Source organism: Tenrec ecaudatus, chromosome 10 (genome assembly GCF_050624435.1).
Source record: "Tenrec ecaudatus isolate mTenEca1 chromosome 10, mTenEca1.hap1, whole genome shotgun sequence".
Lineage (NCBI taxonomy): Eukaryota > Metazoa > Chordata > Mammalia > Afrosoricida > Tenrecidae > Tenrec > Tenrec ecaudatus.
In genome coordinates this window covers 133066825-133089567 of record NC_134539.1, presented here as the reverse complement: position 1 = coordinate 133089567, position 22743 = coordinate 133066825, and the positions used below count along the sequence as shown (strand labels likewise).

General features: G+C 57.5%; 3 protein-coding genes and 1 long non-coding RNA gene across 8 annotated transcripts; 1 reads left to right on the top strand and 3 right to left on the bottom strand.

Annotated features, from left to right (window-relative positions):
- The first annotated feature begins 1804 nt into the window (after positions 1–1804).
- LOC142459777 (uncharacterized) lies at positions 1805–18477 on the top strand. Its single transcript, XR_012786482.1, has 3 exons — positions 1805–2008; positions 15310–15448; positions 17969–18477. It is a non-coding gene; the product is annotated as an uncharacterized LOC142459777 (long non-coding RNA).
- Positions 2719–6171, bottom strand: HOXB5 (homeobox B5). The gene is made up of 2 exons (XM_075561672.1): positions 4706–6171; positions 2719–4044 (listed from the first exon to the last, which is right to left on the bottom strand). The coding sequence occupies exons 1-2, from the start codon at positions 5265–5267 to the stop codon at positions 3797–3799; spliced, it is 810 nt and encodes a 269-aa protein (XP_075417787.1). The 5' UTR covers positions 5268–6171; the 3' UTR covers positions 2719–3796.
- On the bottom strand, positions 7320–16424 carry HOXB6 (homeobox B6). Of its 5 annotated transcripts, none has more exons than XM_075561680.1 (3): positions 15105–16424; positions 9185–9677; positions 7320–8200 (listed from the first exon to the last, which is right to left on the bottom strand). In XM_075561680.1, exons 2-3 carry the CDS (start codon positions 9597–9599, stop codon positions 7941–7943), a joined length of 675 nt encoding a protein of 224 aa, XP_075417795.1. In that variant the 5' UTR covers positions 9600–9677; positions 15105–16424; the 3' UTR covers positions 7320–7940. The 5 variants fall into 5 exon arrangements, with proteins under 5 accessions (XP_075417795.1, XP_075417796.1, XP_075417794.1 ...); XM_075561681.1 differs by having other exon boundaries at positions 15868–16424; XM_075561679.1 differs by having other exon boundaries at positions 9185–9709; positions 15105–16423.
- A 238-nt stretch (positions 18478–18715) lies between the features above and the next one.
- HOXB7 (homeobox B7) lies at positions 18716–22453 on the bottom strand. The gene is made up of 2 exons (XM_075561682.1): positions 21689–22453; positions 18716–19575 (listed from the first exon to the last, which is right to left on the bottom strand). The coding sequence occupies exons 1-2, from the start codon at positions 22086–22088 to the stop codon at positions 19322–19324; spliced, it is 654 nt and encodes a 217-aa protein (XP_075417797.1). The 5' UTR covers positions 22089–22453; the 3' UTR covers positions 18716–19321.
- Positions 22454–22743: the final 290 nt, after the last annotated feature.

Genomic DNA, 22743 nt, shown 5'->3' with positions numbered 1-22743 from the left:
ACTCCTTTCCATTTCAGCACCCACAGTGGGTGCCTATGTTCTTCTTTTATTTTTAAATAGTGGTCAGGATCCCCCGGAGCTGACTAGAGTCTTCTCCTCCATCCCCCACCATTCAGAAAGAGTCTTCCATGTAGAGCAAAAACGCCCAAGCTCGGCCCATCTCCCACCGCTCTGCTCTCCAAGGCCGTGGAAAGTCTCCCGTAGAGTGGCAGGAGAATAGAGACTCGGCAGAGAAGAAAGGCCCGGAGACCGGATGTACCCTAATGGGAAACGGAGGGCGTCCTATGGTCTCCTCCTTGTCCCTAAGGTTAGCTGCCCCTCAAGGTGCCACATGTGTGCAATCCCAGGGAGCTACTATGGGGCTGGGTGAGGCAAAAAAAGAAGAAGAAGAAGAAGAAGAAGCAGACTGATGGGGAGCAGGAGGAGCAAAGATGGTTGGCTCTCTCTCTATAGGTCTCAAACTGAGACCCTGGATTAGTTGGGGAAGAGGCCTCCCTCTAGAAGAGAGACTTTCCCTTGGGAACTAACAGAGCCCTCTCAGGAGTTCAATACTGAAATCCTTAGGTCGGGGTGCCACAAAACAAAGACACCTCTGAGCTCTGGACAGGAGAGGAGGGCAGCTAGAAGCATCTTTCCCATTTTGTCTCCCCCGCTTCATTCCTGGGGTCTCCTTTTGCCTCCGGATTAGATCGTCAAGGTCTGTGTTCTTATTCATGGAGGGGTGGCCAGAGGTCTGTTTCAAGAGCAATTCCTGTAGGCTGGGGGATAAGGAGAGCTCTCCTTCCCTTCACACTTGACCCGAAATTAGCCTGTGGATTGGAGGGGATTGCTCCCTCTTCCCAGTCCCATTCTGACTTCAGGACCCCACTGAAAGCCTTAGGACCAGAGTGGGATCCACAGACTCCAGTTGAAAGGGCACAAGAGCTGCTCTCCCCATCCTGAGTGAGGCTGAGAAGGCCATGGGCTGCAGAAGAGACCCTTTTCTGGAGTTCGAACATCTGAAAGCCTGAACGTGCGCGCTCAATACAAGGCAGCCCAGGGCTGCTTCCTTCCCAGTCTTCTCCGCTCTGATGTAGCCCACATAAAAGTGCCCAGCGGCGCACCCCACACCCCCTGACAAATGAATGTCATAAAGTTTCTTTATGGGGGTGGGTAGATGTCTGTCTGAAGATATTCAGCCGTGAAATGGCCCCCACAAGGGGCCCTGCTCTCAGAGCACACACCCTCTTTCTTGCCCCCCTAAATTTCCAAGCACTGATGGAACTAGGATCGCACCCAGCCCCCCCTTTTCAGCACAAAAGCACACATTCTTGCAAACAAAACCAGGTACTCCCCCCACTACTGAACATTGGGGCCTAATCCAACTGAGGGCCCCCCTCTTTGGACCCCCAGCTTCTCAGAAGAGGATACCAAAAAATAGTCAAAACCCGTCCTTCTTATGCCTGCTTACAGCCCTGCTAGAGGTGAGAGATTTCCTTTCCCCAGAGCTAAGCCCCCAAAACTGCCAGGGAAGAGATCAACGAAAGCTGGAAGAGACTTACTGCAGGGAGCGAGTGCTGGGCCTGGCTGCCGCCGCTGCCTTCTGGACTGCTCTGGGCAGGGAGAGCGCTCACCTACCTCTGCCCCCTTCCCCACCACAGCTAGCAGTTAAAGTGTCACTTAACATTCTGGAGAATGTGAAATATACCGCGCGGTGTCAACTCCCCAAAACCATAAAACTAACTTTATGGACCTCACGTGACTTTCTCGAGCCAGTGAGGGGTATCTGTCTGACTTCTCGGCGATTTTTACGATCTAACTTCGAGATAAAACCCCTATCCATTTGACATCTAAATGTCATAGCGACTTTTGGGATAGTTTGCTATCTACAAAGGGGGACAAAGTGAAGGGGTGAGGGGGAAGGAGGGCCCAGTGGATCCTCCACTACCCTCTGAGGCCTCCTCCCCAGCTCCCCCTCCCCCCAGGTCCTGTAAGAAGTTGGCCCATGCTCCAGGGGATTGACCACCGGGTAAGTGACCAGACTTGACTCTTGTGCTCAGGGTGGAGGCTGACTTGAACGGAAAAGGACAGGGCCCTGGTCCAGAGCCAGTCTTACTGGGAGTGGGTGGGTGGGGTGGGGGGGACACCAACCAGAGGTCTTTCAGGAGGGACCTCAACTCCTAATCAAGAGGGAACATCAGTTGGGCCCCTGGAGAGGGGGAAGCCCTCCAGAAATGTTAAGAAGTCTGAGGGTGAGAGAGAGCCTTTGAAATCAAGTCAATTGGGGAGCTTCTGGTTTTGCCATTTATTGGAGAGCTTAACTGGGCTTTTGGAGCAGGGAACAAGGAGATTGGGCAGGCCTCTACCACTCCCAAAAGGCCAGGGCCTCCCCTCTCAGGACTTAGGCCCACATGACTTTCCCCGGAGAAGCTTCAGAGGTTTTCCTGGCTGCCTGGTGGTTGGCCTGAAGGAGGCCAGCTGCAGCCTGTCCTCTGTGCCAACCCCAGGTGGGGTCTCTGGGCCTCTCAGCCTCCCAGTCCGGGAAGCCTGATCCTGGGCCCAAACACCCACTGACCAAGCCAGGGAGTAGGTGGCTGAGAGGGGCTGCTGCTGAGCACCCTGCTTTCCTTCCCCCTACCCTCACGGCTATGTAGCAAGGTCCAGGGTGTGCCTGGTGGTGGCCGCTGCAGAGGCAGGCCCCTGGAGAAAAGACAAGTGGAAGGGCAGTGGAGTGGGGGAAACATTTATTTGACTTCAAGGAAGGCTACAAAGAAATACCAAAAGCGAGTCAGTGAGACAGGCCCGGCAAAGACAGATTTCACAGGCAGCAGCTCAGCATCCACTCACTGCTCACTACAAATGGTCTCAGAAGCGAAAGGGGCAGGGGGAGGGGATGGATCTGACCCAGACTGCTCCCCTATTTACAAGCTTTGGGGCCTCTAAGCCAAACCCATAGATTCACAGAGAAACACACAAGACATTTTACACGGAGGCTTCCTAGGTTTGCTTCCATTCACTCCCAGACAGGGCCTTGTGGGGCCTACTCAGGCTGCAGGAACTTACTCTCACTCCTATCCTGCCCCTCTTCACAGCCGCCCCTGCGCTCCTCCCTGACCCCTTCCCACCCCAGGATCAAGTCCCACGGTGAGACTTGGGTCTGAGGAGTGGGCCTGGGGGTAGGGTGGGGGGCAAGGAGGAAGAGGAGGAGGAGGAGGGTGAAAAGAGAAGCTATCATCCAGACTCCCATGCCAGCTATTCGGAGGCCAGCTCAGCTGGGCCCGGGGCACTGCGGCACTCCCCCACCTCCACTGCTGTCCCTCAGAGAAGTTTCCAGCGGAAACTCAAAGCAGGGGCCATCATTCTCTGATAAATAAGTTAGTACACAGATGGGGAGGGGAAAGTTCACATTCAACATGCGAGTTTCTTTTTTTTTCTTTTTCTTTTCTCCGGCGGGGTGGGGCGGGGTGGGGGTGGGGGGAGACTGCAACCACAGACACGACATTGAGAAACACTGGCGCGTTTGGCGTTTGGGGGTGAGCGGGGGAGGCGTGGGACGCATGGCGGGGAGGGGGGGATAATAATTATCATCATTATTATGAACAATTACAACAAGATTAACCAGTCCAAGAGCGAGGGAGACACAAGAAGACCTAAGACCGAACGAAAACGCGTCACACAGGGCCAGGGGCGCGAGGCAGACTCGTGGGAAGCGGTCCCCAGCGGGCGGGCGGCGGCGGCGGCGGCGCGGGGAGGCTCCGAGGGGCCGGGGCGGGGGCGGCGCGACTCTTCGGCCTCTCTGGGCTCCTGGGGGGCCGCCTCAGGGCTGGAAGGCGCTGCCCGCCGTGGCTAGGCTCATACTTTTCAGTTTGTTGTCCTTCTTCCACTTCATGCGCCGGTTCTGGAACCAGATCTTGATCTGGCGCTCGGACAGGCAGAGCGCGTGCGCGATCTCGATGCGCCGCCGCCGGGTCAGGTAGCGGTTGAAGTGGAACTCCTTCTCCAGCTCCAGCGTCTGGTAGCGCGTGTACGCCGTCCGGGCCCTCTTCCCGTCCGGCCCGGTCATATCTGGAGCAGATAGAGTACAGCCACGAGGCCACGTTATTCCGGTTAAGGGAGGGGACACTGCGTGGGAGGGGGGCGGGGAGCCGGACCCAGGCGTCCCCAGCACCCAGCTCCCTGCAGCTCCAGTCCTCCCTAGCCCAGACGCCCGCCCGCCTGAGGCTCGCCTTCTGCACCCCCTTCTGCAGCCCCCCTACTTCTGCCAGCAGCGAAGGCGCCCGGCTTTGTCTCCCGTCCCCTCCCTGTGCCTCACCCTTCGCTGGGCTCAGGCGGCCGCTCGCCCCAGGAGGGAGGGTGGCGAGCGGCGGTCCCCCGGCTCCGCAAGCGCCTTTGCCTGCCCCTGCTTCGGCTGCCAATGGCAGCCTGAACATTTCGGGGCCGCACGGGAGAAAAATCCCTTCTTTCACCCCAAAGCGAGGAGGCTGGGCGGATCAGACCCGAGCCGCACGCCGGGACAAATTATTAAAAATGCACACACACACCCCCTGGCCAAGACCTTCTAGGGCTCTCTCCCCACAGCTGTGAGCACCCACGTAGGGACTTCTCCCCTCTGGAACAGATACATATATTTTTTTCTCTAGGAGGACAAGCCAAGCTGTCCTCACCCCCCACCCTCAAAGGCAGAAGAAGGGCAGCCGAGAAGACAAAAAAGCGCGAGGCGAGTTACCATGGCTGATGTGAAGCTTCCTCATCCACGGGAATATCTGCGGAGCCTGCCCCTCCGGCGCGGCGGTGGAGGTGGCCAGGGGCTCCGGCTGCGCCCGCGCTAAGCTCGGGCTGCCCAGCTGGCTCGCCGCTTCCTCGGGCTCCGAGGACGCGCTGGCCTCGTCTATTTCGGTGAAATTGGCGCTGGAGCTGGCCGGGGTCGCCTGGTCGGAGGGGGACGACGCCGAGGGCTTGGCGCTGTGGCTGTCGCCGTTGGAGCAGGGCAGGGACTCGGGCGAGGACAGGGAGCAGCTCGACGCCGCTGGCCTGAAGCGGGGCTCCTGGGCGGGCGCGGGGAAGGCGCGCGAGCTCTCGCCCACCGCCCCAAAGTGGCTGGAGGAGGCCGAGGAGCGGCTGACGCTGAGGTCCATCCCATTGTAATTGTAGCCGTAAGAGCCGGTGTGCATGGCAGCGGGATCCCTGTAAGAGCCGCTCAGAGAGCTGCCACTGCCATAATTTAGCAACTGATAGTCCGGGCCATTTGGATAACGCCCCGAGAAGGAGTTTACAAAGTACGAGCTCATTTGGGTGATTTTGGAGGCCTTGATTTGTGGATCGTGGTCGTTATAACCCTGTGCTTCACGATTTATGATGTATTAATGAATTATAGCGATGCACTGTACTTCGTTTTGCTATGTATGCGGCCAAATATGGGGGGGGGAAGGTTGGAAGGGGGATGGGGGGGCGTTAGGGAATCACGTGCTTTTGTTGACCAGTCGTAAATTCTCGCTGATGACCTCAAGAGGTAATTCATGCTCTATGGTTACAAATAATGACGATCCCAGAATCGTTAGGGCCGATTCAATGCGAGCCTCGGAGAGAGGCGGAAAAAAGGAGAAGGGGGAGAAACCCGGAGAAGGTTGACGGCCGCCTCTGAGCAGAGCGCGCCACCTCCCGGCGATCGGCGGGAGCGCGGGCCGCAAACTGCCATGGCGGCGGCCGCCTCCCTGCAGCCGCCTGGAGAAAGAAACCCCTAGCCAAGCCTCGCCGGCAGGGCTGGTCATTTCCGAGAAGGGTCCCAATTGAGCCTTTTTATTCCCAAGTTTAGCCAGGGGGCTAGCTTTTCCATCTGGTGTCCTTCCTTATTAAAAACAGCAACAACAACAACAAAACCCCAAATACTCAAGATGAAATGGTCAAAGATCGAGTGGCTCTTCCCTTACTTGGGCTTTGCAAGTGTCCAAGTTGAGGGTGGAAGTTGGGGGCCCGGGTGGAGGGGACAGACGGGAAGATGTGTGTGGAAAACAATGAGGACCGGGGGGCTAGCCGTGGGAGCTTCCTGGGGGCTGCATCGGCAGTGCCCTGTACCCAGGCAGCCGGCAGGGCCGCGCGAAGGCTTCCAAAGAGAAGCCTGCACTTCCCCTGGGCCCTTTGGAAGTTCCGAATCCTCTTCCTGCCCTTCCGGTTCTTAGCCCGGGAAATGGCAGGGCCGGACAGGGACCCAAGAGGAAGAGCCCGGGGAAGGACTTAGCGGCCTACTCCCCGGCCCCCACGAAAGGCAGCTGTGACTGCTGCGGCTTGCGCCTGGGGTTTGGGTGAAACCATGTGTCTGAGAGTTTGGGGTGAAGGCGAGACCCCTTGCTCCTGCCAGATGCGGGCTGTTGGAATTGGGAGGCCCCGCTGGTTGGCCCGGCAGCTGGGGCAGTTTCCGAGTTTGCTCGGCAGCCACCGCTTTTTCCAGGAAGGGGTTCCGAGGACAGAGGAGCCGTGCTGTGTGCGGTGCCTGGCTGCGCCAGCTAGCTGGGCGGCCAGCGCCCACCGCAGCTGGGCCCCTTCTGTTGGGGAGGTCATTTTCTTTAAAGATAAAAAAAAGAGAGAAAGGGAGGAAGTAGAAAAGGAAAACCGGAAGGGCCGCAGGGAGGCCAGGTGAGGGTGGGGATGGGGAGAGACCGGTCGTTTGGGGTTCCGAGGTCAGACCCGTGTGCCCCATCACTGGGCCTCCTGCCTTCACGTCTCAGGAGAACGGGGCAAAGCTGTGCCCGTGTCAGCCGGAGGCTTCGGATGTCCCCAGTTGTCACTGGGCTCTTACTTGAGGTTCCTGGAGGCGTTCAGCGGCGGGGCCTGAGGATCCCGAGTGGCTCTGACTCAGTCTCCAGAGCCACGGCGGGGAGGGGGGGGGAGACGGAAGCCCAGGGCCAAGGCCACCAGAGCCAAGCCATGTGGGCGGGCCAAAGGAACCAGGGGTCCCAACGAGTGGGACTGAGGACAGTAGAGCGCTGCGAGAACCCACCGACCGGTCTCAATCGGAGCTACCGGGCTAGGGGGCTTCAGAAGCGTCCCCTGTGCGGTGGGCAAAAGAGGAGGAAATTACGGAGAATTAGAGAGAGGATTTCTCCGTATCCCCGAAGCCTGCCCCTCTGGAGAGGCTGTTCGGAGCCTCAGCCCCAGCCAAGCTCAGGCCTTTATCTCAACTGTAACTTCCGAGTCGTGTCCGGAGAGCCCTCTGGGGTGGCCTCCAGGCAGACCATGGCTCCTGCCTTTGCTACCGAGTTTCCGCCACTGGGGCAGATGGGGTGACTGTGGGGAGGTGGGGGGTGGAAGAGGTGAGAAGAAAAGGACCCGGGGAGGAGCGGAGGTGACGGATCGGCGCGTTTTTACGTCTTTATTATTATTATCATTATTAATAATATTAATATTATTACCGAAGTATTTCACGTCCAGAACTAAGACAAGACTACAAACACGACACATAGAAAATTAATAAAATAGAACTTTGTTTTCTTCTGAGGCTCCTCTTCTTACTTCTAGGTAGTATGTGCTCCTTCCAGTGGCTTTCAGGGCGAGGGTGGGAGAGACGACAGGTCTGGGGTCAGGGAGTCTTCGAGGTCCCGCTGAGGGGACAGCGAATCTACCATTGAACCGTGCACGGGGAGGGGGGGGGGACGGAACAGAGACGACAAGAGGAGACGCGACAGGGACAAGAGCATTTTGCTCAGCTTCAGGAAACATCAAGTGAGTCAGGTCCTCAGTTCCCGCGGGGTGGGGGGAGCCTGCTCTGGGCCGAGGGGGCTCCGGGAGGTGGGGGTCTGGGGTGGGCTCCGGGCGGGTCTCAGCGGGCAGGAGCGCAGGGAGAGGTGGAGGGGGGCGGCGTGGGGAGCGAGTCCCTGCCCCCGCCCGCCCGCAGAGCCTCCTCCGTCTCGCCAACGCCGTGGGCTCCCCGCAGGCCTCTCCATTCGCGTCCCCTCTCTCCAGCGCCTTCACTCGGCCGCCTTTTCTTCCTCCTCCTCCGCGCTAAGCTGAGACGCGCTGAGCAGTTTGCTCTCCTTCTTCCACTTCATGCGCCGGTTCTGGAACCAGATCTTGATCTGGCGCTCGGTCAGGCAGAGCGCGTGCGCGATCTCGATGCGCCGCCGCCGCGTCAGGTAGCGGTTGTAGTGGAACTCCTTCTCCAGCTCCAGCGTCTGGTAGCGGGTGTAGGTCTGGCGACCTCGCCGGCCGCTGGGCCCAAAGGAGGAACCTGTTACACAGAGAGAAGATGCTGAGGCCTGCACTCACCGGGCCGGAGCCCCTCCCCCACTGGACCCTGCAGCCTGTCCTGGGACGCCCTCCACTCCTCGCCCCTACCCCTTCCCACCCACCCCTCTTCCTGCGCCTCCGCCAGATTCCCTGGGGGTGTCCCGGGCCCTTGCTCTCGGCGTCTAGACTTTGGTGGGGGAGGGGAGGGGCAGTTGGAACTCCCACCTGAGCCTGGGGGAGGGGCTGGCCAGGTGTGCCTCTTCCTGGCGACTCGCTCCTTTCTTTTCCTTTCCATCCATCCATCCCGCTCTCCCCCGCCCACCCTTAATCCGTAATGACGCCCATCGATCCAGAGCCGGCATTAACGGCTCCTCACTTTCATGTCCCGCTAATGGACATCAATTTGGGACTTCAGGCCGACAAATAATCCAACTCGAAACCCAGGCGCCTGTGGGCCCCACTCCCTCCCCCCGCCCAGCTCTCGCGTTCTTCCTCTTCTTCCTCAGCCTACTCCCCTTCCCTGGTGCCTCATCTGTCCCAGCCCCCACCCACCCCAGGGAAGCTCCGTCAGGGACAGACCCCACTCTCCCTCGCCGGCGTCACGCCACGCCACCTCCCTCCCATGACGTACGCCGTTTCGGATGGAGCTGGCCTCGGGTGGGGGCCCCGGTTGGGGTCTTGGGGTACCAAGGAAAGCCAAGCCAGGGGCTGTGGTCCCGGCTTCCTACCCTGGCCTGCCCCCCCCCCAGTCTGGCCCCGCCCGAAGAGCCCACTGCTCCCCCCTGACTCGGAGTCCAGCTGGGAGTTTGCAAACTTTCCAACTCTGGAGGGGTGAGAGCACAGAGCGCCAGACCCGGTGCAGGCGCCGGTCTCCCACCCTCAGCCCTGAGACCCACCCCTAGCACCCGCGGGGAGGCGGGGGAGGGGGGAGCGCGCCGGCCCTGTCCCGGGGAGGGGACCCGCGGCGGCGAGCAGTGACACTCACTGTTGCACGAATTCATCCGCTGCATCCACGGGTAGACCGGGGTGGAGCACTTCTGTTCCTCCGTCTCCCCGAACACACTCTTGTCCTGCGCGCAGTCCGACTTGCGCGGCTCGGGGTGGAACGGGGGCGGCTCGTCGGCTCCCGAGAGCGCGCAGGCCGACTCCTTCTCGCGGTAGAAGGCCGGCGCCGGCCCGTAGTCGCACGGCGCCGCTCGGCCGTAGCCGCCGGCGGCCGGGGGGTAATAGGAGGAGGCGGCAAAGCCCTTGTCCTGGCCGGGGCCCGGGCCGTAGGGCGCAGGATAGTGCCTCAGCGGGTCCGCATAGCCCGACGAGTAGAGCGGTAGCTGGCCCAGGAAGGACTCCTGCCCGCTGGCCAGAGTGACGGGGAAGGTGGAGTTCACGAAATAGGAACTCATTGGGAGGGGAGGCGCGCGCGGCCGCTGCTGCTCCGCCGGGTCTATGATTTGTTGTGTTTTATAGTCCGAGCGCCGCGCCTATTAGTAGTATATCCGAGATTGGGTTTTAGCTGAGGGGGGATGGCGAGGTGCCAGTGAGGGCCAGAAGGAAATACAACCATCTGATCCAACACTGACCAATGGCAGAGGCAGGAATTGTCAAATAGCACCCAGGAGGAGCGCAGCTCGCACGAGGGACCCGCGCACAAACCTATCAACCTTTCCCCCCCCCTCCTTCTCCTTCTCCTTTCTTACCCCCCCCCCAATAACACAACTGCGTCCTGCTCTACCTACGTAGGATCTGCGCCTTTGAGGGAGGAGGGCGCATTTGGATTAAGACCACCCCATTCCCCCAGTGATTAAATAAATATATCCTCTTCCCCCCCCCCACTCACGCAGGATCGGAAAAAAGTTCATTGTGTTTTCAGAAAAGTTAACCCCTGAGTTGCTTGGACCCAGTCTCTAGAAGAAGGAGAGCTGGGTGAATGTCCCCAGTCTCTACTGAGACCCAGTTAAAGGTTTGTTTAAAGGGGCTGAGGTGGGTAGAAGGCAAGAGAGTTCTCTGGTGTCTAATTAGTGTCGTTTTCAGAAAAGAGAGCAGCAAAGAAGAAACACCTTCCTTCCTTCCCAGGCTGTAAATTGGTTTTATTTTTTCCTGTGAATCAGATCTGCTGCCTCACCCTCAAGCCCAGGTCTCCATTAATCCTGCTTCTTCATAACAACTACAGTTTAAGGGAGACAAACGCAAGCCCAGCGAGCTCAGAAGATGTGCAAGGGTGTAGGCGAGTGCCAGCTTCCCCTTCTCGGTCTAGTCTAGGCAAGGAGCCGCTTGGCTGGCTGCGGCTGGGACTGCCGCTGCTGCCCAAGATGTCCTGTCTGGTTCTGGTACGCAGCTGCTCTCCTCAGGCGACACAGTACTAGCAAGGGGACTTAGTGTCCTACCCACTCAGGCCTGACAAGAGCCAGAATGAGGTGCCTTTATTTCTCCTGGCTCTATGCTGCCTTCTACCCTCACTCAGCTCCTACCCCAAGGACACAATCTATCCGTAGCTGCAGAGTCTTAGGGATGAAAGACATCCAGGTACATCTGGGTCCAGGAAGAAATGGTTTCTCTTTCAATTCCACATCTTCAAACCCTCCTGATATCTGAGGCAATTAGACATGAGCAGGAGGAGAGTAATCTTTACCCCTTTTCCAGGTCTCTCTCGAAAGTTCCTCTAAACTGGGAGTTCCTCTAAAAAGGAATGCCTTCCCAAAATGTGGTTTGGATTTAATTTTCTAGGGGGGGGGAGCATGTTTGAGTTCTCCTGGGGGACTCAACAGGCAGCCAGCAACTCCCTGCCAGTATCCCTTTCTCCAGACACCATCCTTCTAGTCTGCCTCTCTGCATCTTTGGAATTCCCTCCCACACCCACTCTGGGTTTGTGTCTCCAGGTTTGTTTGTACCACCTGGTTAGTCTGTACCTCCAGGTTTGCTGCTCTTTGAGGATGGAGCTGAGAGAGAGTGCCTGTGTGTCCCTGGCTCTCTTAGGAAAAGAAAGTGAGCAGGGGGGGGGGGCTTGGGAAAGCCTGTGGGCCAGAGTGCCTTGCTAATTCTAATATGCACACAGAGACCTGGTAGAGAAGGGTGACAGCCTTAGATCTGGGGACAAGAAGGGGTGGGGGCAAGGTGTGGGGCAGTCTACTGTTGGGCTAATCTGTCCCTCTGTTGACTTCTTCCCTGGGGCTCCTTTTCTGTGGGCCAGCTCTGCCCACCAAAGATAGCACAAGACACTAGGAAAGCTGAGGTTGGGGAGACCAGAGCTGGACTTGGCAAAGCAGCCTCCAGGGCTCCTTGAACTCAGGGCAACTTCTAGGCTACACTGGATGGCCCTCCACCATGCCTTAATCAGGCTCTATGGGGTTTTGAGGAGGGGTTGAGAAATAAAACCCAAATGCTATAATGACGGAAAAGCAGAAACTCTCCAAACTCACTGTGGTTGTGTTCCGTGCTAGAGACTAGGAATGAGAGTCACTTGTGCCTGAGTGCATGTCTGTCCTTTATGCCACTGATGCTGGGTTCTGGGCCTCAGTCCTGCCTGCCGCCTCTTCCAATGGCCACAATGTCAATTCTAGAACTGGGCCCCTTGTGGGCTTCCTTGTGGGGCCTAGACAGATGTATACATTTGCATGGGCCTTCTCTTGTGGTCTGAGTACAAAAACAATTACTTTATGCCAGGAGTCCAAGCAGTCCCCAAATTAGCCTCACCTCTGCAGGTTGCCTGGCAGGGAGATGGAGCCTCTGGAAGGCAGGGCCTGGGCGCCTGGAGTCAGGCATGAAAGGAAGTAGCGCCTCATCTCTCTTATCTAAGCCCAGAGGTATTTATGAGCGTTTATTCCTCTGATCCATTTGTTTGGGAGAAAGAGCAGCCAGTGTAAGGGCCTGGCCAGAGGCTGCCTGGCTCCTGGAGCCAGATCTCTCCGAATCTGTCTGTGGTTTTGGTCCACCCCGTCTATCTGTCTCTGCGGAGGAATACGTAAATACACAAGGAAGACATAGCCGGTCTGCCCTCCTGGGGAGTCTTTCCCCAAGTCAAGGACGGGTGTGTATGGCCCGCTGTAGCAAGGCTTGAGGAGACAACAGATTGTAGAGCTGGCCCACAGGCAGCTTTGAGGATTCTTATTTTCTGTGATGCCAGTCTAGTGGACGTCCACACCTTCTGGCTCCCAGGGAAATGTCTCTGAGTAAGTTTCTCCTGCACCAGTAACCATAGCGAAGCACACATGCTTGTAAATACGGTGTGTGTGTAGACAGTGTGGGTGTAGACACTACTCAGGATCTTAGTGTTGTGGGCTTTTCCCCCAACACACACACACACACACACACACACACACACACACACACACACACACACTTCAACTCTTGCTAGGCTTGGAGATTGAAGCCTCTCAAGCTACTCCTGCCCTGAATTCTTGGAGTTTCGGGAGTAATGTTCCCAGTGGGAACAGGGTGGCCCACTCCTGAAGGTTGGACGGGCCACTTTGCTTAATATCCACCGATCCAAAAAGCTGTACAAAGATTTTACTTCCATTATGCAAATGGCCAGCACATCTCTGATCTGTAGAGGGGAGTGGGTGGTCTCTTCCTGCCCCCTCTCCTCCAGTGAGCCTGTGGGCAGCCTAAGAGGCCCAAAGTGTAATTCCAACCGGACGTCTCCTCTCCACCCGGCCTGCCCAGGGTCCACCAGAAATAATCTGCTAAGATCCCTGTCCTTCCCGGTAGGCTGTGTGTGTGTGTGTGTGTGTTGGGGGGGGGGGCTCTAGCAATGCCCCGCTGGGCTGACTTTCTAACTACCATAAAGTCATTCCTGCCTCCGCCAAGATGCTGGGAGGGCAGCTCCGGTGGCCCAGACCCCAGGGGAGATCACGGACAGGGCTGGGGGCCCGAGCCGCCGCGGTGTTTGCCCCCAGCCCTGCCAGCCTCAGCAGCAACTCCGGCTCCGGCTGAGGCCAGACCCCTGTCACACCTCGGCCGGCACCGCAAGGCAATTTCCTGGAACTCCCGCCCAGGGTCCGGAGCCACTGCACCTTGAAAGGAGAGGAGTGGCCTGAGCTTCCTCCCGAGGCTTGAAAGCCCGAGCTAATCAGTAACCCAAGAGACTGGGGCCAATATTCCAACGGGCGGCGGCGGCGGCGGCAGCGCGGACCCCTGCCCTCACCACCCCCTCCTGGGAAAGCCACCAGGTTAAGCGGATGAGAGGGGTGGGCCGGAACCAAATCACAATGGTTAAGTTCCTGAATGAATCCTCCCCACTCCCACTCCCCACCCCCACCCCACCCCCACCCCCCACCAGCAGCTTCACGGCCTGGATTTCGGTCGAAACGATCGAGAATGGGGGAGGGGCCGAGCACTCACTTGCAGACACCAACCATTTCCAGAAAACTCGATTCAATTCCTTTACCTCGGACCCACCAGCCACGCAACTGGCAAGAACCCACCAGCCAAGCGGAGGAACACAGGCCTGGTTTGTCTTTTGACAGCCAAGTGGAACTGCCGCCCGGCGCCTCCCCTGCCGGGCCCTTCCCTTGGCTGAGAAGAAAACCAAATAAACCTTCCGCAGCCTTGGCCTCCGATCGCCCCAGCGGCCTGACCCCCTCTCGCGCCCCTGGGGGAGGCGTCTCGCCACTCGCATCCCCAAGCTGCGGTTCAGGGACCCTGCCCGCCCGATGCAAGGATGCAAGCGGCGTTCGTCCTCTGGAAGCGTGTCCCCGAACAAGCCGCTTCCCCGGCCCGCGTGGGAGCGCGGAGGCGGCGCGGGGCGCCGGGCTCTAAGGCACCCTCGGCGGCCAAGAGCGCACGCGGCGGAGAGCGCCCCTCCGGCCGCACAGCCGCGGCCTCGGATCGCGCGCGGCGGGGCTGCCGGCGCCCGGCCCGGCCCGGCTCGCGCAGCGTCGCAGGCTGGCGGCGCCGGAGCCGCGTGTCTCGGCGCGGACGGTAGATGGCAGCAAACCGCATAATTTGGGTCACAGCAAACTGTCTGCGACAATTTATAACCCGGCAAGACTACAGGAGAGAAAGACCTTCCGTCCGGGTGGCTTTGGGGAATTTGTCCTTTGAGACGAGGCCCGAGTGCCGTGGGTGCGCGCCGAGAGAATGCTCGCGAAGCAGCCCAGCTGCCCCTGGGGATGCCCAGCCCCGGACTGCCCAGAGGGCATCTTTCTGGGCCCCCAGGTTTCCCCTCCCGCTCCACAAGTGGCAGCGTCCTTCCCCGCCATCTCAGTCAGAAGAAGGCCAACACCTCCCCACCCCCACCGCCGCCCCCCACCCCAGCCCCCGCAATCCAAGGCGAAGCCCGAGACCCAGTGCTCCGAACCTGGTTTTAAGACGGAGAAAACCAGTCACCAATGTATGTCAACCAAACTAAATGGCAATCTCTCCTGCCCTCTACGCCCAACATGGCCCCGCAGCTGCTTCTGCAGAATACACCCTCCCCGCCCCGCGCCCCATTTTGTAGTTCACAGCTCAAAGCTTAGCCCTCTTTACACCCCCCCCCCCACCAGACTAGCTACTTTAGAAACCCAGGTCCCCGGCTTCAAAGCCCTCTTCTCTCCACCCCCTGGAGGGCCTAGGTGGGGAGGTGAAATCGGGCGCTGGAGGGACAGGCCTGGCCAGGCTGCGCTCCAGGCCAGGAGGCTTCCCAGCCCAGACTGCTGTCAGACCCCTAAGTGGGGGTTCTTTTTCTGTTCTTTCTTTCTTTGTTTACAAGCCACAAACAACAGCAAGGGAAAGAACTTCTCCCCCATCACCACATTTGCTTTTAGGAAAGTTTGCCAAAGAACAGTGTTTCCACAGCAGACACACACACATGACATATTTTTTGGCTCCTCCACCGAAATCAACACGCACAACCCTTACCCCCATACCAATCTAGCACAAGTAAAGGAATCCACAGCACAGAAAAAAACAACATGCTGTATATAACCTACCGCTTTAAAACCGCAAACCCATCTCGCGGCAGAGCGAGGCTCCCTCCTCCGGGAGTGGAGAGGGACCTGGGCACTGGCTGGCAGCCTTCCTGGAGGGTCGCCCTGGCTCTGGGTGTGTCCACCCACAGCCCTTCAATTTCAGAAAGGTCTCCGAAGGGAGCTGGTGAGCTTTTCTCTGTGAATTGTCCTTTCTGTGTTTCTATAGCCGTCGCCTGCTCTCGCCAGCTTCTGCGGAGATTCCGGGGCCCTCCAGAGACCAGGACGTCCCTGAGCGCCACCGCCCCTCATGCCAAAGATGCTGGGGAAACTGCCGGACCCGCGCTGGGCAAGAGAACTGAGCGGGGGTAATTGGAAGAGGCTGGGACAAGAAGAGGGGAGGGGGAGGGGAAAGGGAGGGGACCCGCAAACCCACTGGGGCCATAGCGGTGCACCGGCTTCTGCAGGGCGCCGGAGGAATCCCAGACACCCCCATCCTCTCTCCTGCAGCCCCTCTCCTGAGCCTCTTATCCCAGCTTAAAAAGGGGATACCGAACTTGCCACGGTGGCCCCTTTCCGTTCCTCCTCCTATCTGCCCTGTCTTGGCTCCCCCTCCAGGAAGCAGCCACCCTCTCTGTGCCACCGAATTTCCTGGGAAGCCTCTCCCTGCAGCGCCCAGAGGTGGGGTTCAGCCCTCTCTTGAGGGGGGGGGGAGTCAAGTCCAAGCCCCACCCCTCGACAAAATCGATGCAAAAGAACAAGAGGAGAATTGTCGAAGCTCCCTTACCTTTGCAGATCTTGATTCCCCCCCACACACACCGGACTGAAAAAGGTGGGGAGGGAGGGGGGAGAAGAGCGTTCGGTTTCTTCTTCAGCTTCCAGATAATATTGTCCCAACCTGAGAGCCGTTGCTTCCCCTTCTCTGACTTGGGAAGAGAGGGTGTTTCGCTCTTCTGACATTTGCATAGAAAATGGAGTAAGTTCTGGTTTTGAAAAATGGTATCAGTCTGCCATCCTGGGCCGCTTTGCCATCTAGCCTCCATGATGACTAAAATCCCAGATCAGCCAGCAAATTAATTTAGGAATTAAAATTATTTTTGGTTCTCCCTTTTGTGTAATGCCCACCCCTCCTTCCCTCTGGCTCTTCTCTCTCTCCTCTCCCCCCTCTGTCTTTTCTCCCTTTCCCTTCAACGAGCTGATCCTGAAGTATAAAAATATCAAGAGGCTGGCGCCCTGAAGGACGACAGTGCTCCGACCTAGGTGTGGTGTCCGAAAGAATGCTGCATTATAACCACCAGGGAAATGATAAAAAGTTCATGTTCACGATCGCCCGGCCACATGACCGGCGCCGGCCAATCGCTGGATTCAACCACTCATAAACTTCTATCACAAAGTTGTAAATTTTCATAAAACAACAAGGAATTTATTGCATTTCTTCATGGCTGCTCCACCAGCAGCCCTTTTCTCAGTCGCCATCTTCTTTTCTTCTCCTTCTCGCTTTTTGGGGAAACCCCAATCTGAGAAGGGGTAAGATTTGGGGTGCTGGGAATCAGGGCGGAGGAGCCGCCAGGGGCCAGCTGGGAAGAAGGTTCCTTTTGAGCCCTCCGTTTGCTCTCCAGAGCTCGGTTTCCCTCCGCTAGTAAAATTTCACCTCCCATTCCCCATTCCCCGGCGGCGTAGGGAGTCTTCTCCGACTTTGGGGAGGCGGGTGAGGCGGGTGCAGCAGTGGAGGTACAGACTTGCTATTTGAACCAGGACAAAATGAAAGCTTCAGGGGGTCGCTCTACCCTCCTCATGGCCCCATCCTTCCGCGCCCCAGAGCAGGTGGGACCCCCACCTGTGAGGCTGGCAGCTTGGCAGGGCCAGAGAAGAGCACCCCACACCTCCCCAGGCCTGGCTTTTGACCCAGGAGGGAAAGTTGTCTGGGCCGACCCCAAAGCAGACAATCGGCCCATCCTAGTCTCGCCTCTGCACTCCTGAAATGGGAAAGGGGAAGGCCAGATCCTAGTCTCTCCAGCCCCACCCTGCCTGGGCTCACCCAGTGGGCTCACTGGGTCTTACCCTCCAGGGGTGGGCGGCAGTCACTGAGCGGGGACTTGAAGGTTTAGGGGCTGTTTATTGCAAATTCAAATGAAACACATCCCCCAGAACACACCGGCGCGCTTCCCTTCCAACTCCGTTCGCTTTCTCTCCCCACACCCCTTCTTCCAGTTTAAGCAATCCAGGGTCTACTGTGGAAGAAAGACTCAACCTCAGTTCTGGAGGTGAGGCCGTTTTCCAGGGGTTTTGTTCAGCAATGAGGGAATGTTTGGTAGTGAAATAGAAAAAGGAAACCAAACAGCGGCCGGCCTTCTGGTCCCCAGGTACCCCGTTATTCCGCCCATGTTTTTAGTGTAGTTGTCAGACGCTGAAACGAAATACCGTAACCTTCCCCCAAATAGTTTCTTCCCTTCTCTCTCTCTCACTCTTTGTGCTCTGCAGAAGGCCCCAGGTTTTTGGCGCGGAGGAGAGCGGAGAGCCCGCAGAAACGCTCGGAGGAAGGCGGCGGAGGCCCAGCTCAGGGAGGCCAGGGCGGGGCCCCACTAGCCTGGTAAATTCGAGCCGTTTGGGGCTCTCTCTTGCTCCTGGGATCTTTCACATAAATAAATATTATTTAAGTGAAACGAAAGGAAAATAAATGGAAGTCAAAGGAGCAAATGTAGCGCTTGCTGAAAATGTGTACCGAGCGAGGCTGAGCCAGGAGCTCCTGGGTTTTGGAAGCCGCTGGATGCGCGGCAAGGTCCGCGACTAGTGGGCCTGCTTTGCCCGATGCCCTTCAAAGAGTGGGGTGTGTATCTCAGTCTTCACCTTTTCTTTCTTTGTCGCCCTTCCTCCCTACGGGGGCCTAGCATTTAGGATTTCTGCTCTTCCTGGTGTCCGGGTTACAGCGGCAGCGGCAGTGGCGGCGGAGGCGGCGGCAGCGGCAGGGCCACCCAGTTCTCAGAACCCGCAGTCTGCTGGAAGAAGGCTTGGATAAGGACGATGATTTGTGGAACTGGGGGCGGTGGTGGTGTTTAATTTTGTTTTGTTTTCCAGTGTGCTTGACTGAGCATGTGGAGTCCTGGATGGGTTTACTTGGGGGCAAATGTGAATCCCTGTGTTTATAAGTCAATGTGTGAATGTACATTTATGAGTATGTATCCACGTGCCTGCTGCTAGTGAGTGAGTGTGAATGTGCTGACTGGTGAATGTGTGTGAATGTGAATATAGGTCTTCCTTTGAATGGAGCTGGAATTGTGTGAAAACCTGTGTGCCTATGCTTATTTGTGAGTGTATGTATATATGTGTGTGTTGGGGAATTGATATGAAGATGTATAGATTTATTTATAGGTGATGTCAACCTCTAAATAAATCTGACTATGCATTGGGATGTGTCCAGGTGTGTAAAACGCTGCAAATGGAACGCATCTGGTATCAGGGTTCGCCCATTTGCAGTCCTCCAAGCAAGGGGCATCAGGAAAGAGAGCAGACCCCAATGCAAAAAGCAATGGGTCCGTGCCAGGAGTCAGAGCAGAGGGGTGCTGGAACTGTGCCGCCCATTCGTAACCCGGAGGACCCTCCCCAGCCTTAGGAAAACACGGAAAAGAGGACAACTGTTTATTTTTAATTATATTTTATTTTTTTCATCCTTCAGCTAGATGGAGAACGTAAAGAGGAACACGCAGGGCTGGCAGAAGCAGCAGGCAGGCGCACAATGGGGACACGGGAGCTACACAGCCATCCTTAGGGCTCAGTAAGGCCCCTGGAGAGGGGGACGGGGATGCTACCCGGAAGGTGAAAGGTGGAAAACACACGCTTTAGTCTGGACCCACAATCCACAAAGACAGCATCAACAGGGGCTTACACACCAGCAGGATTTTACAAAGACTTTACAATCGCCACATAGAAAAGGGGAGGCAGATTCCAGAAAGCTACAGAACAAGTAGTACGCAAGGTCCTTCACATATCGTACAAAAACAAACCCAACCCACTTTCCTATAGGTAGTATATATTTTTTCAGTGTTAAGAACCCCAAATTTCCTCACGTCTTCTCTAAACATTTTTAGATACCGCTTTCCACTGAAATAGAGGTTTCCCCCCTTCTCATTGATTCAAGTTTCCTGGTTCAGTTCCCAAAGTGAGAATGTACACATCTACCGCTCTCTTTCTCTCTCTCTCTCTCCTCTCTTTCATCTTTCCCTCTTCTACACCTTATCTGTCCCTCACTCTTCCTCTTCCTCCTCTGCCTCGGCCTTGTCTTGGCTGGTGGTGCCTGGACTGGCGGCCTTGTTTTCTTTCTTCCACTTCATGCGCCGGTTCTGGAACCAGATCTTGATCTGGCGCTCGGTCAGGCAGAGCGCGTGCGCGATCTCGATGCGCCGCCGCCGGGTCAGGTAGCGGTTGAAGTGGAACTCCTTCTCCAGCTCCAGCGTCTGGTAGCGGGTGTAGGTCTGGCGACCTCGCTTACGGTCAGTCCCTGAGCACACGTAGAGGAGAAAAATACATGAGTGCAAGAAGTGCCAGGAGAGTGCCCACCACGGTCTAAATCGTGTCTGTGTGTGAAATAGAAGGTCATTTTCCCCATCAAACCCAAAATTTGCTTTTCAGACCCCAGCCGGCATAGTGCTGCAGACCTTGCCACAGGCTTCCCATGGAAGGCACTCCCCTTTTCCATCCCATTCCACCCTGGGCGTTGGGAAGTAGGAAAATACAGCCTACTGGCTGGCTCTTGAGGATGAATGGAAGACCAGCAGAGGGTAATCCTATCAGAGGGTAATCCCTTTGAACGCTGGGACCCCAAGCCTTCCCTTCTTCACGTTAGCTCTGGTGGTCCTTGGAGTAAAGGGGCAATGGGCCTGATGGCAGGGACCTTGAAGGGGGGGCTCCAGGCTTAGTCTGGATTCATTTCCCAGGAAGAAAAGGAGACAAAAGAAGCTCATGGGCCTGGTCTGGGTCTGGTTTCACCCACCACTCCCCTCAAGCCTCTTGTGAAAGAAGAGGAAGTCAAAGTTAGCAGATTCCCTTAGAGCTTGCAGTTGGACTGGGAGCAGCCACCCTTTGGTGGCTCTTCTCTAGAGAGTGGTTGAGGCTCAGGCAGGGCCAGGCTATCCTGTCAGTTGCCTACCAGACAATCCTTAGGCTTCCAGGAAGGACAAGAGATGAGAAGGAGGGACTGAAACCTGGATTGGGGTGAAACTTGAAGTATGGAGGAGCGTGTGTGTGTGTGTGTGTGTGTGTGTGCGCGCGCGTGTGTAGGCTGAAGAGTAGGGGGATACTGCCCAGGTTAGGCCCAGCATGCTGAGGCGGTTTAGAGGAGGATTGCGCCGGGACGGGGCTGGTTCCAGCCCTCCTAGGATGGAGACAAGGGAGGAGGAACTAGGACCCCTAAATTCAAGTCCCATAAAAGGCAAGCTGAAATGTTTACAAGCAGAAAACTTGGGGCTTTGATAAATCAACCGGAAAAGCAATTGAATTATGGAGCAGGTAATGGGGGGAGGGGCGTGACAACCAAGCCTGGCGGTTTGAACGCTGGCTCATCCAGGGCCCCAATTCTGGCTATTTGGGACCCACTGGCCACTGGTCTTGAGAGTCTACCTAGGGCGGTTAAGAAGGATGCCTGGTCAGGCTTGACAGGAAACCCCCTTAGAGCCCCTGACCTCGTACAGCTCAGGTACTGCTGAATCCTTTAGGGTCTTGACTCCAAGTAGTGTCAGTCCACCCTCACCAACAGGGGCTTTTGAACTTTTGAAATGGTACCTCCAAACTTATTGGCCAACTCTCCAGGGGTGCATCTAGGAATAGTGACAGGGCCTGCACCTGAGGAGGCCACTTGCACACTCACAGCCCTCAGTGGACCTCTTTGGACGGTTCTCCTGCCCATACCCCAAGTTCATTGGTGGGGAGGCTAAGGGTCCCATCTCTTTGGGCCTTATCCCCGCCCCCACCCCTCCACCTGCTTCGCTGTGCTCAGTGTCCCAGGCTGGGTCCATATCTCTCCAGCTCTCTTGCCCCCTCCTCTTACCAGGCCTCTAGGGCCCACCTCTAATTGTCCTGGTAGGGATAATGGGGGAGCAGGGTTGGCTGGGAAAGAAGGGGGAGGGGAGTGTTGCTCTGTGCTTGGGCCCCCTCCCCCAGACCATCTCCAAGCTGGGGCTGGGACACACACCCAGAGCTGAGATCCCCTGGTGGGGAGGCGGGAAGTGGGGGGGGGGGCGCCCGGGAGAGAGACCCTAATGGCTATTCTCTACAAACCCAAAAGACAAACAGCCTGGTCTCCAGCCCGTGCCAGAGTGGCTGATAAATATTTAAAGCTAAAAGGCCGAGGGGAAGGGTAGAGGGCGAGCTGGGGGCTTGGCGCACCGCAGCGTCGCGGGCCGACAGACCTCCCGGAGCTGGGCTAGGCCAGCGCCCCAGCCCATGCACGGTGGGGGCGGCGCGCGGGGACCCGTCCCCGGGATCGGGATCGGGGCGGCGTCTCCAGGGCCCACCGCAGGCCCGAGCACTCGGGACGCGCCCAGCGGGAGCCGGCGGGCCGGGCCGGAGGAGAACCCTCGGGAGAAGGTTCCCGGCTGCTGCGGCGGCGGCGTTACCTGAGCTTCGCATCCAGGGGTAGATCCGGAAGTTACTCTCGGCCGCCAAGTCCGAGTCCCTCTGCTCCTTGGCGCCCGCCGCCTTGGCGGAGTCTCCGGGACACACCCCGGAGAGGTTCTGCTCAAAGGGCGCGCAGTGCATGTTGAAGGAACTCGGCTCGAGCCCGTAGCCGGCCGCGTAGACGCCGGCCGCGCTCTGGCCCGCCATGCCCCCCCCGCCCGGGTACAAGCCCTGCATCGAGGCGGCGAAGGGAGCGCCCGCCGCCGCTCCATAGCCCGGGCGCTGGGGGTTGGAAGCAAACGCACAAGAAGTTTGTTCGGGGAAGGCTCCGGTGGCGAAAACCGAACTTGCGGCTGGATATTTAGAAAATAAAGCATTCGCATAATACAATGAACTCATAATTTGGCCGGATGATTTGTAGGCAGGGACGTTTTAGTGTCGGTTTTACGAGATTCCTTGATATATTACAGAATTAGAGTCCAGATTTACACCAAAAAGGACCCCCTTTTTCCTCTCCGGACCACGTGACCTCAGCCCACGTGACGTCCCCTCCGCCAATGACCGGCAGCCTCCCCACGGCTCCTGGTAATGTGGAAAAAATTGTGTGGCGTTGGATTTATAAAATATGATCAATAATGAATGGGGAAGCCGAGCCCTGTGGGTTGGGGCTGGGGGCTCAAGGGCCGCTGTCGACCCCCGCGGGCTGGAGGCAGCTTGCAGGCGAGATTTGGGGAGAAGGAATTGAGGAGAAGGGAAAATAAATAACCTCCGAGCGATCCGTGTTGTCACCCCCTCTCCCCCCAGCACCCCGCCCCAGCCATCCTGCCCAGTCCCTTTCCAAAGGAGAGACAAGCCCAGGAAATGAATGCACGCCACTGGGGGCAGGGCAAGGCGGGTCTTTATTAATCCAGGCCCATTCCCGCAGGCTGGGCCTTTGGGGGGAACTTGGTCCGTTCCCCCCCAGGTGAGGGATGAGAGAGCCTGCCCGCCCTGCTCCCTGAGCGCCCCAGAAGGAAGGGCGGGATGGAGGCTTTGTGATGCATGCTGCCTTCGG

Bases quoted from the DNA above. Each gene is read 5' to 3' on its own strand.
- HOXB5 (XM_075561672.1), bottom strand. From the start codon at position 5,267: ATGAGCTCGTACTTTGTAAACTCCTTCTCGGGGCGTTATCCAAATGGC. The intron at 4,045-4,705 runs GTAACTCGCCTC...TATCTGCTCCAG, and splicing joins GAAGCTTCACATCAGCCATG to ATATGACCGGGCCGGACGGG.
- HOXB6 (XM_075561680.1), bottom strand. From the start codon at position 9,599: ATGAGTTCCTATTTCGTGAACTCCACCTTCCCCGTCACTCTGGCCAGC. The intron at 8,201-9,184 runs GTGAGTGTCACT...TCTGTGTAACAG, and splicing joins GCGGATGAATTCGTGCAACA to GTTCCTCCTTTGGGCCCAGC.
- HOXB7 (XM_075561682.1), bottom strand. From the start codon at position 22,088: ATGAGTTCATTGTATTATGCGAATGCTTTATTTTCTAAATATCCAGCC. The intron at 19,576-21,688 runs GTAACGCCGCCG...ACGTGTGCTCAG, and splicing joins CCCCTGGATGCGAAGCTCAG to GGACTGACCGTAAGCGAGGT.